Source organism: Artemia sp. Qi Xiang Cuo, chromosome 3 (genome assembly GCF_049724085.1).
Source record: "Artemia sp. Qi Xiang Cuo chromosome 3, ASM4972408v1, whole genome shotgun sequence".
NCBI lineage: Eukaryota > Metazoa > Arthropoda > Branchiopoda > Anostraca > Artemiidae > Artemia > Artemia sp. Qi Xiang Cuo.
The window spans coordinates 5,704,733-5,721,172 of NC_142796.1; the positions used below are offsets into that span (position 1 = coordinate 5,704,733).

General features: G+C 36.4%; 1 protein-coding gene across 1 annotated transcript in view; it reads left to right on the plus strand.

Moving 5' to 3' along the window:
* Nucleotides 1-16,440, plus strand: part of Epac (Exchange protein directly activated by cAMP) — a 230,554-nt gene that overhangs the window by 133,375 nt on the left and 80,739 nt on the right. Inside the window, exon 7 of the mRNA XM_089085794.1 lies at nt 6,153-6,378. Within this exon, the coding sequence (XP_088941920.1) occupies nt 6,153-6,378 (226 nt within the window). The remainder of the gene's footprint in view (nt 1-6,152; nt 6,379-16,440) is intronic.

A 16,440-nucleotide genomic window follows, 5' to 3' on the forward strand; every position in this document is an offset into this window, starting at 1 on the left:
TGGTAAGTGTGTCACGCGTGGTTGAGCATGTGGTGCTACGAGATGTGCACCAGGTGTTGGAGGTTCAGTGGCCCCTGACCCTATGTGATTTCTATACTAGGAGGAGATCAGTGGCTGTTTTTGGGACAGAGGGGGGACTTGCCCTGGGTGAAGAAATTTTAGGGGCGCAAAATTTTATATAAATAATCTAATGGCTATAATCATTTTGTAATTTTTGAAATTTTATTTGATTAAAATAAAGCAAGGAGCGCAGTTAATAAATGAAAATAATTGTTAAATTGTTAATTAATAAATAAATATAGATAAATTAATAAATAAAAAAACAAGTAAATAATAATAATAATTAAATTAAGATGATAATAATAATATTAAATAAATTATTAATTAATTAATAGATTGAAAGTAAAATTGTTAATAAATGAAAATTTTGTTAAAGCTTGGCCTGAAAGTTTCAGGGGGACAGGGAGAACGCTAGTCAATATTAAAACCCGGGCGCAAGAGAGGCTAGAACTACCACTGAGGGAGAGAGAGGGACGGGATCAAATCTATTAAAGTTTGGAACACATGGTGTTTTCAGTCAATTTGGTATCCGTCAGTAGACCTTTTTTTTTAAGGAAGACTAATTATAAACAAATGCGCAAATTATCCACTACACAAAGTTGAAAACAAAAACTAACTTTTTTTGTCTGCTAATTCAAATTCTACTGTTGTTTCGACGATAACTGACTAAGAGCAATTGCTTGTCGAGAGATAAAATAAAAAATCTCTTGATCGACTGAAAATAAGGTATATAAATCTCAGGAGACTTGTTACACTAGCACATTTTTGGTTTTGCTCCGTTTGGAATTTTGATCTATTTTTAGTTTTATTGTGTTAGGGCGCTAAAATTGTGCATACGACTGACTAAGGGGCCAATATACGATTAGCGGAAAATGATGAGACAGCTATATGCCTTGACAACAAAAAATCGTGCAAGAATCTAATGGACCAAAAGGTGTACCTCTGCGCAGATATAGACTTTGTTCTTGAAATACTCAGGATATCAAACGATACTTCTGTCTTATAACCACCACACTCAAGATCTTGAATCGCAAACTTGAGACAATAACCGGTTTTCATGGTCTTTATACCCGACAAATTTAGCTTCAGCTGGGTGGGAACAACATTGTAGCTGTATTTTAATTAAATATTTAGTTTGTATTTTGGTTAGGTTAGGTTAGTTTAGGTTACGTATTTAATATAATGCGGTCTGAGCCCCCCCCTTCCATAATTCTATGTTGTAGTTTAATAATTTTGCTGATAGTATTATGTTTTCATCATATTTTGTTTTATTTCATTAGGATTAACTAGACTTCACTTTTCGACAGAACTTGATTGTGGTGGCTATAAGACACAAGTACCGATCAAACATTTTTCACCTCTGCCTAGACCCATCTTATGTTTATCCGTATGCCTGAAAAGTGCGGTTTTCTAACATTTTTTTTTCGTCGATCCAAAATTATGAAGTTTGTAGGGCCGTATCATATTCTAGTAAGTGTTACCATGTCGAACCGGTTAAAATAGCTAAGCAAAACTAATAGGTTAGTTTTATTAGGTTTATTAGTCGAACTAATAAGTTCGACAATGCTGCTCATCCGTGAAAATTCAACAACCTTTTGATTCCCAAAGACAACTAAACCTTCCAAGGAAAGCCATTTCCTTGGCTTTCCATTTTCTTTCTTTTCATTTCCATTTTCTTTCTTTTCATTTCCATTTTATTAAGCTGTCTGGTGCCATATGATTTTAGCTTAATTTTTTGCTTATTTTTCGCCAGGGCTGTACCCAGGATTTTTTTTCGGGGGATGGGGGAGGATACCAAAAACTTTAAAAGCGGATCTAAATGTTTTAATATTCATTTTATTATGTTTTTTTACGAGTCGGACAAGCATCTCGGGGGTGGGGAACTCAAAGCCTCCAATCCCCTCCCTGGATACGGCCCTGTTTTTCAACCACTTTTTTTGCACCCACCGTTATGAAAATCTATGTTTCTGCATATGGAAGTCGTTTTCATTAAAATTAATATCCCGAAAATTCTAATTATTAAGATATGTATTTTTGTGCAAGTTTCGCATAACAAATTGAAAGTATCATTTCATGATACTTTTGAGAAAAACGGTAAATTTCAGAGCTTATTGCACGCGCTTTTTTTCATTTTTGAAACTTCTAATGCGGATAGATTGAGAGGTAATTGCGAGTAATCCCCGTTTTAAAGATACATTAAATAAATAAAACAATTTTTTTAACTGAAAATAAGGAGAGACATTAAAACTTAAAATGAACAGAAATTATTCCGTATATGAAAGGGGCTGTCCCCTCCCCAAAGCCTAGCTCTTTACGCTAAAGATCTTTATTGTTTTAAAAAATAAAGTTGTGAAAAAGAGTCAAACTTTAGCGTAAAGAGCGGGACATTGAGGAGGGGACAGCCCCTTTAATATACGAAATAATTTCTGTTCGTTTTAAGTTTTAATGTCGCTCCTTACTTTCAGTTAAAAAAAATTGTGTTTAACGTTTTTGAATTAATGCAGCTTTGATTTTGGCTGAACGTACATGAATAATTAAAACAAAATTTATACATTAATTTTACTTTTTTTTGGCTAAATGGCTTTCTCGAAATTTTATTCTGACGTAACTTACGAATTAACTTACGTAACGAACTTCTATATTCGTATATTTTTATTACGTATATTAGGGGGTTCGCCCCCTAGTCAATACCTCGCTCTATACAATAAAGTTCAATTGTGTTCCAATTCTTTAAGAATGACCCCTTAATCACAAAGGCCGTTAATTAGAATAAATAGCTCTGATGAAAGTACAAAAAAAAACTTTAGCGTAAAGAGTGAGGTAATGACTAGGGGGCGAACCCAATCAGTTCTGTTCGTAATAACATTATTACGTAATACGTAATAATTTCTGTTCGCTTTAAATTTTGATGTTGCTCCTTGCTTTCAGTTGAATTTTTTTTATTATTTAATTTCTGATCGTTTTTTAAATAATGCTGGGAAATCTGGCGCCCCCTTCATAGCAATGTCCTTCCCCCCATGAAAACTTCCTCTGTGGAAAGATCCTCCCACGTCACCCCCGACCCCTCCTCCCAACTACCAGAAAAAATCCCCCCTGAAAACTTCTGTACACTTCCCAATAACCAATATTATATGTAAACATCGGGCAAAGTTCATAACTTGCAGACGTTCCCCCGGGGAAGATCGGGGAATTTTGGTCGGGTGACTTTGGGAAAAATACACGTGGGAGGGGTCTAGTTGCCCTCAATTTTTGGTCACTTAAAAAGGACATTATAACTTTTAATTTTCGTTCAAATGATATTCTAGGACCACTGTTTTGATGCGATCACCCCTGGGAAAAAAAACACAACAAAAAAACAAATAACCACGCATCCGTGATCTTTCTTTTGGCAAAAAATACAAAATTCCACATTTTATTAGATAGTCGAGCTTGAAACTTCTATAATAGGGTTAGGGTTCTCTGATACGCTGAATTTGATGGTGTGATTTTTATTAAAATTCTATGACTTTTAGGGTGTGTTTTCCCCTTTTTTCGAAAACAAGGCAAATTTTCTCAGGCGCGTAAATTTTGATGGGCAAGACTAAATTCGATGAAACTTATATATTTGAAATCAGCATACAAATCTGATTCATTTGATGCATCTATTGATATCAAAATTCCGTTTCTTGGAGTTTTGGTTACTATTGAGCCGGGTCGCTCCTTACTTACAGTTCGTTACTACGAACTGTTTGATATAATTGTGTATGTTTCCACTTAACCAATTGAAACAATCAGAACTCATTTTCATATTCCTTGGTACTTTCAGCACATTACTATCGGTCCATTATTCATTTGTGGGTCCATTACTAAAGCCTTCCTAGCCGAGCGATTAGCGCAGTAGACTTTAAATCCTTTGTCCGTGAGGACAGGGGCTTGAGTCCTTTTTTTTTTATTACAATATTCACGGCGCCAGGTACTTCAAAGTATCTGATATGCCGCGTCCTGGTGTCAATGGCTGTTTTGTTTTTGGGGGGTCTTTGGTGTGACTCTATAAGCTCAGCCAGTGTCTGCCCAGCTCTAAATGTGTACCTGGAGGAATATGGAGAAGGAAAATAGGAAGGGTGTGCGAAAGTACAAGATGCCTGGCCCCCAATCCTCCATTGCACTTCCTGGCTAAAGGGCCATGAAATGGTGATCAGCCAATAGGGACTGTGGAGCATAATGCTGGATTCAATTTCCGAACATTTAAATTAAATACACCCTGCAGATGATGTGACGTAGATCCCGTCAAGACGATCGTTAACAAGCCTGAAAAATTAACAATAAAAATAATGATTTTCTTATAAGCCGCCATAAAAACACTGTGGAAAAGCGGTGTACAAAAGAAAAAAAGAAAGACATATAAAAAACAACACTATATGTACAAAGCCAACGCTTTGATTGAACAAACCTACTAATTAGCTGATGCCATTGGCCTACTATATCCATACCTTAGATGGGCTAAAACAGAAATAGATAGATTCCCGTCCTATACTTCCGAGTTAAAAGTGTCTTTAATCCTATTGGTTTATTTTATTGACGTCACTCGTCACATTATTTCTTGAAGTACCAAGAACACTCGAAATAAAATCATTTGTTGCCCCTCCTCCTTAAGGAGGCCCTAGACGGTCAATCATTTTAATCAAAATTTTCCGTCAATCGATTGACGTGTGCTTCAATCAACCTTCAATCGACCCTTCAATGAACCCTTCAATCTCGACCAAAGCTAATCTAACGCACTGCTTTTGATCAGGCTCGTAACAGACTCTTTTCAGGCTCGTAACTTTTGACGGGTAAGACTAAACTTGATGAAACTTATATATTTGAAATCGGCATAAAAGCCCAATTCTTTTGATGTATCTACTGTTATCAAAATTCCGTTTTTTAGAGTTTGGTTGCTATTGAGCCGGGTCGCTCCTTACTCACACTTCGTTACCACGAACTGTTTGATTGTTTCTATGTCAAATTTTTAGCTAGCACAAAGAACGCTATCCTGATTAGTTCTTTTATATGAAATTTAACGCGCGTGAAATAATAAAAACTTTTTAGCTCAACCTTTTTTACATATAAATTTTCTTGTATCTCTGTAAGTGAAAAAAGAAATAATTTATTGATGTTGAATAATAGCCTAAGGCCTAAGACATCATATAAGAAGTGAAAAAGAATGAATGAATCTGAAGTACCAGTGTGCTGATTGTTATTTCCATGTTATGTACAAATTTGTGTTACATATATTTTTATTATAATATAATAAAATACTTATAATGATATATAAGGAAATACAAAAAAAATATTTATAAATATTAAAATATAAATATTTCATGTATTTTATATAATAAATATATAAATAATGTACAAAAATAAATATTAGAAATGCAAATAGAGCCGAAATATTCGTTTAGTTTCGTCTAAATTTCACCGTTTTAAAATAATTCCTCGCTATATTACCTTTTGTTATACATATAATTGTTTATAATAATAGATGCTTTTATGTTTCGGTATTTATTTATATAATCTGAAGCTTTTTTTAGTTTTGCACATTTTTATCTGAGTTTGATCTAACTTCAGATAAAGCAAATTTTACAGCTATATCGTCATTTTATAATTATAATTATAACATTATTACGAGGATTATTAAATAAACTCACTGAATAGCCAATTATGGGTGTTTGGTTTGGGTGTATAATCAATCGATTTTTTACTTAGCTTTTATTAGCAATCAAGTTCTGTTTTATCAGTCAATCATTTACCAGTCTAACAATTATGTATAATAATAGTTTTTTTTTTATACTGGTATTAATTTGTATGATGTATTTTTTTATATTTTCATCTGATTCTGGTTTAACTTTAGCACAGGTTTCATTTAGTATTGGGTAAATCAAATGAATAGCCAAGGTCGTAGCACTCTACTTTGTGTGTTTTTTCAATCAATTTTTGTCTTGCTAGAGTCTGAAAGCCACATGTTTACATCTTTGAATTGGCCCCGCATCTAATTTACAAACTCCAAGAATATAATCCTTTGACAATCATTTGGTGTTTTTCCCACCAAATTATTACAGACGGTATTCTTCTAGGTGGCGAATGACCAAGCTTTCGCCAGCTCAATATTGCATATACTGTTACTTGGAAGTGCGAATTCGATTGTCAGAGACAGAAACGTCCAAGGGCGAATTGTGAAACGAACCCTGATTGGATCGGATCTGGTAGATTGGCTGCTATCAATCTCTAGTGCTTTTCAAAACAGGTCACATGCATGCAGCTTATTACAAGTGCTATTGGAAGAGGGGGTGCTAGAAAATAGTAAGTACCCTGTAGTAATTTTAGTGAGTGTCATTCACGTACACACAATTTTTTCTAAAGGTAAGGAGGGGTAACTGCAAAGTAAAAAAACAAATATTATGCAAAAAGTTGAAGCAAATCGTAACAGCTCTTAAATTATACAAAAACGGACCTTAATATACCCCTCTTCATCCGTGACCATTGCTGTTGTATTGCCGCTGTGACCTTTGACCGAGCAAAACGTCAAAAAAAACATATGTTTAAATGTCTTTTTTGTGTTGGCAAAGAAAAACTTTCACTTGTATTATCTTCACATAAAAGACTTTTATATACTTGTTCCAAAAGTAAATGACCCAAATAAAATTCATTATTTGGCCCATTTGTCCCTCAAAAGCCTATGCATGAAGAATATGGCATTGCATTTTTACAACCCTTACTGGCAGTGCTGATCTCCGTTTCATGGACCTTCATCCAGGAAGTGCAATGGGGGGGGGCTAGCCATTATTTTCTTCCGCACACCCTACCCGTTTAGCTTCCCCAGATTCTTCCAGGTTCCCATTTAGAGATAGACCGACTCTGGCTGAGTTACGAAGTCACTGCACCGACTCCCGTTCAAACCAAATAACAAGAGACACGAGGATTTGAACCCCCTATCCTTACGGACAAAGGGTCCTAATTCTAGCCCGTTAACCACTTGACTAGCACGATAATAAAGAGAGCCTACATGACCAAAAGAAATAGGCCCCAAAAAAACTCTGCATTTCAATATCCATTAGGTCCTTAAGAGTCTAAATAGCAAAAAGAAACTTATTTGAAAGGAAAACGGACTATAAATACATTTTTGTTTAATAGCCATTAGACCCTCAAAAGTCTTTGTGGCAGAAAGAAATTTATTTAAGAAAAGGAACAGAAAAATTTTTTCCCTTTTCTTAAGTTTTAACTTTTTCTTAAACTTTTAGAATTTTGGTAGCCATTAGGCCCTCAAGTGCCTACGTGGAAGAGAAATATTGTTCTTAGAGAAAATGTATATATATATTTTTTTTTAATTTTAAGAGCCACTAGACGCTCTAGGCCCAACATGGCGAAAAGAAGCTTATTTCTGAAAGAAAAGGGAAAGACAACTCAGTATTTTAATAGCCAGTAGGCCTTCGAGAGCCAGTGAAGGATCCAGGGGGGCGAGGGGGCGCCCCCTAGCTTAGTCTAAAGTAGTGTAATTTACGTAATTAACGCAAGTTTGCGTTAATTAAACTCTCTCCTAACGCAATTTTATCAAACCAACCTATTTTGCCCCCCCCCCCCTAAAAAAAATCCTGGATTCGCCCCTGTTGAGAGTCTACTTGACCAAAAGAAATTTATTCTAAAAGAAAAAGAGCAAAAAAATCATTTCAACAGTCGTTGGGCCTTCGGGAACACAGGTGGTTAGAAATAACGAACAATTCAATAATAAATGAAAAGAAAGGATGAAATAGTCACAATAACAACCTCTATTAATTTGAGGTTGTTGTCGGCAAGGCTGTTCTACAGAGAAAAGACAAACAACCTGCCGAAGTGATTACACAGGTAACATCTAGTTTGTGTGGCATTGCTGAACGAGGGTTTGAGTTAATTCATTTGGCAATTAGAGATGTCGAAGAGGGAGACCTGAAACGACAAAAAATTGCAAAAAGGAACGAGAAGAACCCAAAAGTTACAATTTAATAATCCCATACATCAATTAAAGGGAAATGAAAATACTGAGAAACTGTTGAAACCTCTAATCTGACAGAGAATGTTTATGAAAGAGAAAATTAATTTGTATAAAAAATAATAAAGTCCGAAAATTTTTGCTTCTGATTCGGAAACTTTTGTCAACAGGAACAAAATGAAAGAAAAAAGAAAAAGAAAAACTAGGTTTAAACATAAAAAAAAAGAAAAATAGCAAAAAAGAAGAATATACCAAGAAAACACAGCAACGTTATACAAAAAATTAAATGAGAAAAACAATAAGAAAAACGAACAATTCAAGTCGATTCTGTTTATTAAAAAGTGATATAACACATAACATTAATCCAATTGGCTGCCCAAAGAAAGACAAAAAAGCACTTGATACTGGGCGACCGCATACATAACAAATACTTGACAAACAAAACTCTTAACAAACGAACAAACAAACAAAAAAGTAGTGCCTAAGTAAAGAACGATGTTGGCACAATGTATTATTTTTTTTCCAGACCAGGGCTCTTCGTATCGAAGGAGTTGTCATAGAAACTTCAAAAAGGGCTTATTCGATTGGAAATTGGGATGGCTAGTGTCCTTTTTAATAGTCGAAAGTGATTGGAAGGCAACTAACACCCCTTCCGCGCCCACCATTTCCCCAAACACATCCAATCCAAATTCTGGGAAAGCTATTTTGTTCAGCGTAGTTGATATCCACATAGAAATTATGCTTCTGAGGAGGACACTCCCTTGCCGTCAGGGCAAGGGTTCTAAGTTATGCCCTGGGGGAATATAAGATTTTATAGAAAGCGTTGTCGTAGAAACTTCAAAAAAGGTTCATTCGATTGGAAATTCAAAAAGCTAGTACCCTTTTTAATAGTCAAAAGTGACTGGAGGACAACTAACCCCCCTCTCTCGCCCACCTCTTCCCCAAACACATCCAATCAAAATTTTGTTCAAGTATTTGAAAGTTCTGGAAACTGGGTCTTAGAGGTTGACAACCCCCCAAAGCTCTCAGGGCAAGGGTTGTAAGTTGTGCCCACGGGGCATATAAGGTTTTTTATAGAAAACGTTGTAGTAGAAACTTCAAAAAGGGCTCGTTCGATTGGAAATTGAAATGGCTAGTGTCCTTTTTAATAGTCGAAAGGTATTGGAGGGTAACTAACACCCCTTCCATGCCCACCATTTTCCCAAACACATCCAGTCAACATTTTGAGATAGCCATTTTGTTCAACGCAGTTGAAAGGTCCGGAAATTATATCTTTGAGCTGGACACTCCCCCAACAATCTTCAGGGCAAGGGCTATAAGTTATGCCCTGAGGGCATATAAGGTTGTTATAGAAAGCGTTGTCGTAAAAACATGAAAAACGGCTCATTCGATTGGAAATTCAAAGGGCTAGTGCCCTTTTTAATAGTTGAAAGTAATTGGAAGGCAACTAATCCCCCCCCTCACGCCCACCATTCCCCCAAACATTTTTGGGGGACTTCGTATCGAAGTATTTTTTTCCATACTAGGGCTCTTCGTATCGAAGGAGTTGTCGTAGAAACTTCAAAAAGGGCTCTTTCAATTGGAAAGTGGAATGGCTAGTGCCCTTTTTAATAGTCGAAAGTGATTGGAAAGCAACTAAGTAATTTTTACATAGCCATTTTGTTCAGCGTAGTTGAAAGTTCTGGAAATTAGGTCTTTGAGCATGACAACCCCCCACGGCCCTCAGGGCAAGGGTTGTAAATTATTCCCCGGGGGCATATAAGGTTTTTATGGAAAGCGTTGTCGGAGAAACTTCAAAAAGGGCTCATTTGATTGGAAATTGAAATGACTAGTGTTCTTTTTAATAGTCGAAAGTGATTGGAGGGCAACTAACCCCCCTCTCACGCCGACCTTTTCCCCAAACACATCCAATCAAAATTTTTAGATAGCCATTTTGTTCAACGTAGTTAAAAGTTTTAAAAATTGGGTCTTTGAGGATGATAACCTCCTCAGAGCCCTCAGGGCAAGGGTTGTAAGTTATACCCTAGGGGCATATAAGGTTTTTATAGATAGCAATGTTGTAAAAACTCCGAAAAGAGCTCATTTCATTGGAAATTAGAAGGGCTATTGCCCTTTTTAATAGTCAAAAGTGATTGGAGGATTACTAAAACCCCTCTCACACCCGCTATTTCTCCAAAGACATCCAATCCAAATTTTGAGATAGCCATTGTGTTCGGAGTAGTTAAAAAGTCCGAAAATTCAATTTTTGAGGATGACACTCCCCCCACAACCCTTAGGGCACGGGTTTTCAGTTAAGCCCTGGGGGCATATAAGGTTTTTTTTATAGAAAGCGTTGTCGTATAAACATCAAAAACGGCCCGTTCGATTAGAAATTGAAAGGGTTAGTGCCCTTTTTAATATTCGAAAGTGACTGGGGGGCAAGTAACCCCCCTCTGACGACCACCATTTCCCTAAACACATCCAATCAAAATTTTGAGATAGCCATTTTGTTCAATGTATTTGAATGGTTCGGAAATTATGTTTTGAGGATGACACTCCCCCCCATAGCCCTCAGGGCAAGGGTTGTAAGTTTTGCCCTGGGGGCATATAATGTTTTTATAGAAAGCGCTGTCGTAGAAACTTCAAAAAGGGCTTATTCAGTTGTAAATTGAAAGGACTAGTGCCCTTTTTAATATTCGAAAGTAATTGGAGGGCAACTAACCCCTCTCACGCCCATCATTTCCCCAAACACATCCAATCAAAATTTTGAGATAGCCATTTTGTTTAACGTAGTTGAAAGTTCTGGAAATTTGGTCTTTGAGGATGACAACCCCGTCACAGCCCTCAGGGGCAAGGGTTGTAAGTTATGCCCTGGGGGCATATAAGGTTTTTTATAGAAAGAGTTGTCGTAGAAACTTCAAAAAAGGGCTCATTCAATTGGAAACTGAAAGGGCTAGTGCCCTTTTTAATAGCTGGAAGTGATTGGAGGGCAACAAAACTCCCTCTCACGCCTATGGTTTCCCCAAACACACCCAATCAAAATTTTGAGATAGCAATTTTGTTCAGCGTAGTTAAAATTTCTGGAAATTAGGTCTTTGAGGATGACAACCCCCCCCCCCCAGCCCTCAGGGCAAGGGTTGTAAGTTATGCCCTGGGAGCATATAAGATTTTTATAGAAAGCGTTGTCGTAGAAACTTCCAAAAAGGGCTCATTCGATTGTAAACTGAAAGGGCTAGTGCCGTTTTTAATAGTTGAAAGTGATTGGAGAGCAACTAACGTCCCTCTCACGCCCACCAATTCCTCAAACACATCCAATCAAAATTCTGAGATATCCATTTTGTTCATCTTAGTTGAAAGTTCTGGAAATTAGGTCTTTGAGGAAGACAACCCCCTCAAAGCCCTCAGGGCAAGGGTTGTAATTTATGCTCTGGGGGTATAAATAGTTATTTTGTTCAGCGTAGTTGATTTCCACATAGAAATTATGTTTTTGAGGAGGACACTCCCTCGCCGTCAGGGCAAGGGTTGTAAGTTATGCCCTGGGGGCATATAAGATTTTTATAGAAAGCGTTGTCGTAGAAACTTCAGAAGGGCTCATTCGATTGGAAACTGAAAGGGCTAGTGCCTTTACTAATAGTTGAAAGTGATTGGAGAGCAACTAACGCCGCTCTCACGCCCACCATTTCCTCAAAAACATCCAATCAAAATTCTGAGATAACTATTTTGTTCAACGTAGTTGAAAGATCTAGAAATTAGGTCTTTGAGGATGGCAACCCCCTCACAGCCCTCAGGGCAAGGGTTATGATTTATGCCCTGGGGGCATACAAGGTTTTTATAGAATAGAAACTCAAAAAGGGCTCATTCGATTGGAAATTGAAAGGGCTAGTGCCCTTTTTAATTGTCGAAAGTGATTGGAAGGTTTGACATTTTTGTGGCGTGGGTACAATGTATTTTTTTTTTTTTTAGACAAGGGCACATCGTATCGAACGTGTTATCATAGAGACTTTGAAAAGTGCTCATTCAATTGAAAATAGTAAGAGCTATTGCCCTTTTTAACAATCGAAAGTGATTTGAGGGCAACTAATCCCCCACCCACGCGCACTCTCCCATTTGCTCATTATGTTTAAAAACTAGCAGAAATTAACATGAGTAGGGCTCGAAGCCCCTATTCCTTCCCAAGGCCAGAACATAATTTGTACTTTACTGAAAAAAATACAAATGAATGTGCATTGTCCGTTTAATATACATATACTGATATTTAGTAATCACAATGTTAATATCATTTGATTTATTAAAGTTATATAACATAATTTTATACTGTTTTTTTTTAACATAACATAATGTTTTTATAAAGTAAATACATTTATATTTTTTTCAGTAAAGTGCAAATTATGCTCTGGCCTTGGGAAGGCATAGGGGTTTTGAGCCCTACTAATGTTAATTTCTGCTCGTTTTGAATTTGAATTGGTTATTTATAGTAGTTTCTGTTCATTTTGGGTTTCCTTTATTTATCGATGCTGATTTGTGGTAGTTTCATGCTTGGTAGATTATTTGATTTTATTTTTGCTCATTTTTGGTCTAATGGAGTTCTTTACTTTTCTTTGAAAAATTTCAACATCTATAAACCCAGACTCAAAAGAAAATTTTTGATTTTGTAAACAAACCAATGTACCCCTCCGCCCAAATGCTCACTAGAAGAGAATTCCAAACCCTAGGACGACAGAAAAACCTGCTCTAGTTCCAGTTCTGTATTCAGTGAATAGATTTTCAGCATTGCGGCTACTATAACTATGAAATGATTTATTTTCTCTGTAAAAACCATGAAATATCTCAGGCCTGATACAATTCCAACACCGATACGAGAATATTCCTGCTTGGTACTCACGAATTTGCCTGACATTAAGCACTTTAAGTTTATTATAACATGCCTCAGTGTCATTGACTTTTTCTAAGTATCCACCAATAAGTCGTATAGCTTTGTTCTGAAGAATTTCTACTCGTTTAAAATTTGAATAAAAGTTGCTTGACCACAACACGCACCCATATGAAATGTAAGGGTGGATTAAAGCATTATATAAAAGTTATAAAATTTGTGGTGGTAAAAAATTCTTAAAATGTCGAATTGCTCCAACTCCTTGTGCGACTTTCGTTGCAACAACATCACTATGTCGTTTCCATGAAAGATTGTAATCCAGGTAGAAACCAAGGTATCGCGTTTCGTGCACTTGTTCCGCTGGCTCCTGCGCAAACAAAATTTTCCATTAATGTCCTGGGGCTCACCTACTCTTGAATATTAGATAAAGCTAGTTTTTGCAATATTAACAGAGAGTAAGCTCAAACATGTAAAAATATGGAAACTTTAAAACGTGATTAACCTTCAAAATCAAACTATGTAAACACCGACTAGAAAATGTTAATACAGTGTCATCATCAAACGAGGTGAGACAGGAACCCGGTAGATAGAACCTCATCGTATAAACATATACCAAATACAGTAGATGACCAAGCACTGAGCCTTGTGGGACTCCACAAGCCACAGGAAATGGGACAGAAGCGACATCATCAATCATAACATTAATAAACCTACCATTCAAATAATTTTCAAACCATTTAAGCATGATCCTTTTGTGCCTATGCAGTCCAATCTTCGCAATAAAATACTAAAATATACTGTATCAAAAGCTTTTTTTAAATCAAAGAATACTGTTAGAGGAATTTCGCCCCTTTCTAGACAATTATTTACAAAATCAACGAGGTGATTAGCAGCATGACTAGTAGAGTGGCCTCTCTGAAAACCAAACTGCGTCTCACTTAATAGGCCATTTCGTAAGATGACCATAAAGGCATTGGTGGACCACTTTCTCAAGTATCTTGGACAACAACGGTAATATTGAGATCGGTCTCCAGTTACCCATATCTGACTTCAAACCTCCTTTAAACAGATGTATTACTTTAGCTTGTTTCAAGGCATCTGGAAAGGTGCCTGTTGTCAGGGATATGTTAATAATGTGAAGCAAGGAAGGAAGTAGATACATAATTATAGCTTTAAATGTCCTTAGATTTACACCATCAATCCCAGCAGAATTTGATTTAATATTCTTAAGAATTTATAACCTCATCGCTAGTACATTTTTTAAACCGAAACTACAATCCTTCCCCTCGATCATCCACAAATTCATCTGAAAGAAATTTTTTTAAATCATTTCTAGCACCCTCATGAACTGAAGATCCTATTTTTGAATAAAAATTACCGAAATGATTGGCGACAACAACTCTGTCACTTACAGACGTGCCATTAATGCTAATGCAAGGAGAAAGGCTACAATTTTTTCTTCCCATGAATTGATTAATAACCTGCCACGTTGTCTTAGTATCACCCTTGTGCTCACTGAACTTTTCACTAGAATACCTCTTTTTAGCACGGCGTCGCAGAAAGTTTACTCTATTTCTTGCCTTTCTGAACTCCTCGAAATCAGTCACATCCTGAGTATTTAGAGCTTGTTCGTATAACATATTTTTTTTTATTTCTTTCACTTATGATTTGGTCAGTTATCCATGGCTTTCGTGGTTCATTCTTCTTCTGTCTGACAGCTCGTAAGGGACACGTTTTATCATAAATTGGTTGTAAAATAGACATGAATTAATTGTAAGCAAGCGAAGAATCGTCAGTTATTTCCAACACAGTGTCCCAGCTGAGATAGCTCAGTTCCTCGGCAAATTTATTCAGGTTTTCCTTAAGTGCACACACAATTATTTTCTTTGACCTAGTATAAACTTTTTTAAGACAAGTTAGCTGAGTCACAACTGGTAGATTGTCTGAAGCGGGATGCACAGCCACATCTGCCCAACTATGATTCAAATCAGCAGAACCAACGAAAACATTATCAATCAGAGTAGCCGAGTGACTTGATATACGGGTTGGAACACAAGCTAAGGGCTAAAGATCATTTGAAATCACATAATCAAAAAAATCAAAATTATCAGCTGTAAGATTTCGAAGGATATAGTTAAAATCATCCATACATATAAAATCCAAACACCCAAATCATCTCTAATTACATACTTTAAATTTCTTCGTTATTAAAAATCCCAATCCACGGTTATCCATGGATTAAAATCACGGTATATATAAAAATCCACGGTTCATAGATGTTCGGTTCCAATAATAACCTGGAAAAAAATAAGCCGAGAGAGATTGGCCAGAATTTCAAATGTTTCACAAATTTCAAAACCTACAACATCAAATTTAGAAGAACATTCTTCAATAAACTGGAGCAAATCAAAATATCCAGTAGTTAGATGGGAATTCCAAGAACAAAGGTAAAGCGAATTGCCCCTTCCTATTTCAGGTTAGGAAGGGGCAAATCATTACGCCCAACTTGGGCCTCCAAATGGCCCTCAATACGAAAAGGACTATTCATAAGCCTTGCTAAAGATTGAACATCATTCAACATCACAAAGGAAAATAAAACTGACATTCAACATAGCAAAGAAGAAAAAAAAAACACAAAATAAATAAAACAACTGAAAGATGTAATAAAAAAACTGAATACACAACAAAAAGAAAAAAAAAACAGAAGGAAAAAAAAAACACAACTAACAAACAAAGCCGACTCAAAGATTTAGAGGGTGTCCGTAAGTGATCTTATTCGCACGGGATTTAACTCACTTTGCTCTCGTTTGAAAATTCGGCGATCAGTCCTAACGTTCTTAGCACCAAATCGATGTCTAGTCCCTTCTAGTACCGATTTTCTCACTTTAGTAAGATATTCACTAACGAAAATACCAGATTTTAAAAGTTTCGATTTTGCTTTATAAACTGTGTAAGCTATATCTTTGTTCCTGAATTTCACCAGTACTGGAGCCACCGTACTCGGTGTTTGCGTATTTTACACAAAAAAAAACTAAAAAAACGCATAAACAATTTGTTAAAATTCATTTTTATTACGTTTTTACGAGTCAGACACATCCCCCCCCCTCGATTAGACCTTCCTATGGCCACTACTAAGCTAATTAAGACGGTGGTTTACTCCCTTATACAAACAAAACAACTTTGACTAAGGAAATTGCTTCCAGTTCCAAAGCCTATTAAGAAAGATGCATTGGTGATAGACCTTATGGGATATGGGAGATGAATGTCTATTCCCTTTAATAGCTTTGTTTTGTATATCATGTCAGAGGTAGAGATTTTCGAGGGAGTTTTTGCTTTTTATTGGTAAAGATTGGCTTAATGAAAGAAACAGATCGATTGAGTTCGATGCTTCGTCATAGACGAGGAGTTTCCCATTTTCTGCCAACTGTTGTTCATCTTGGAGTACCACACATTCCGCAACCTTCCACAGCAAGTGGCATAGTTCTGCCACGTTGGGCGTGCATTTGTCATGCTCTACACGCCCCGCTGGGTGTACGTGAGTTCTGAAAGC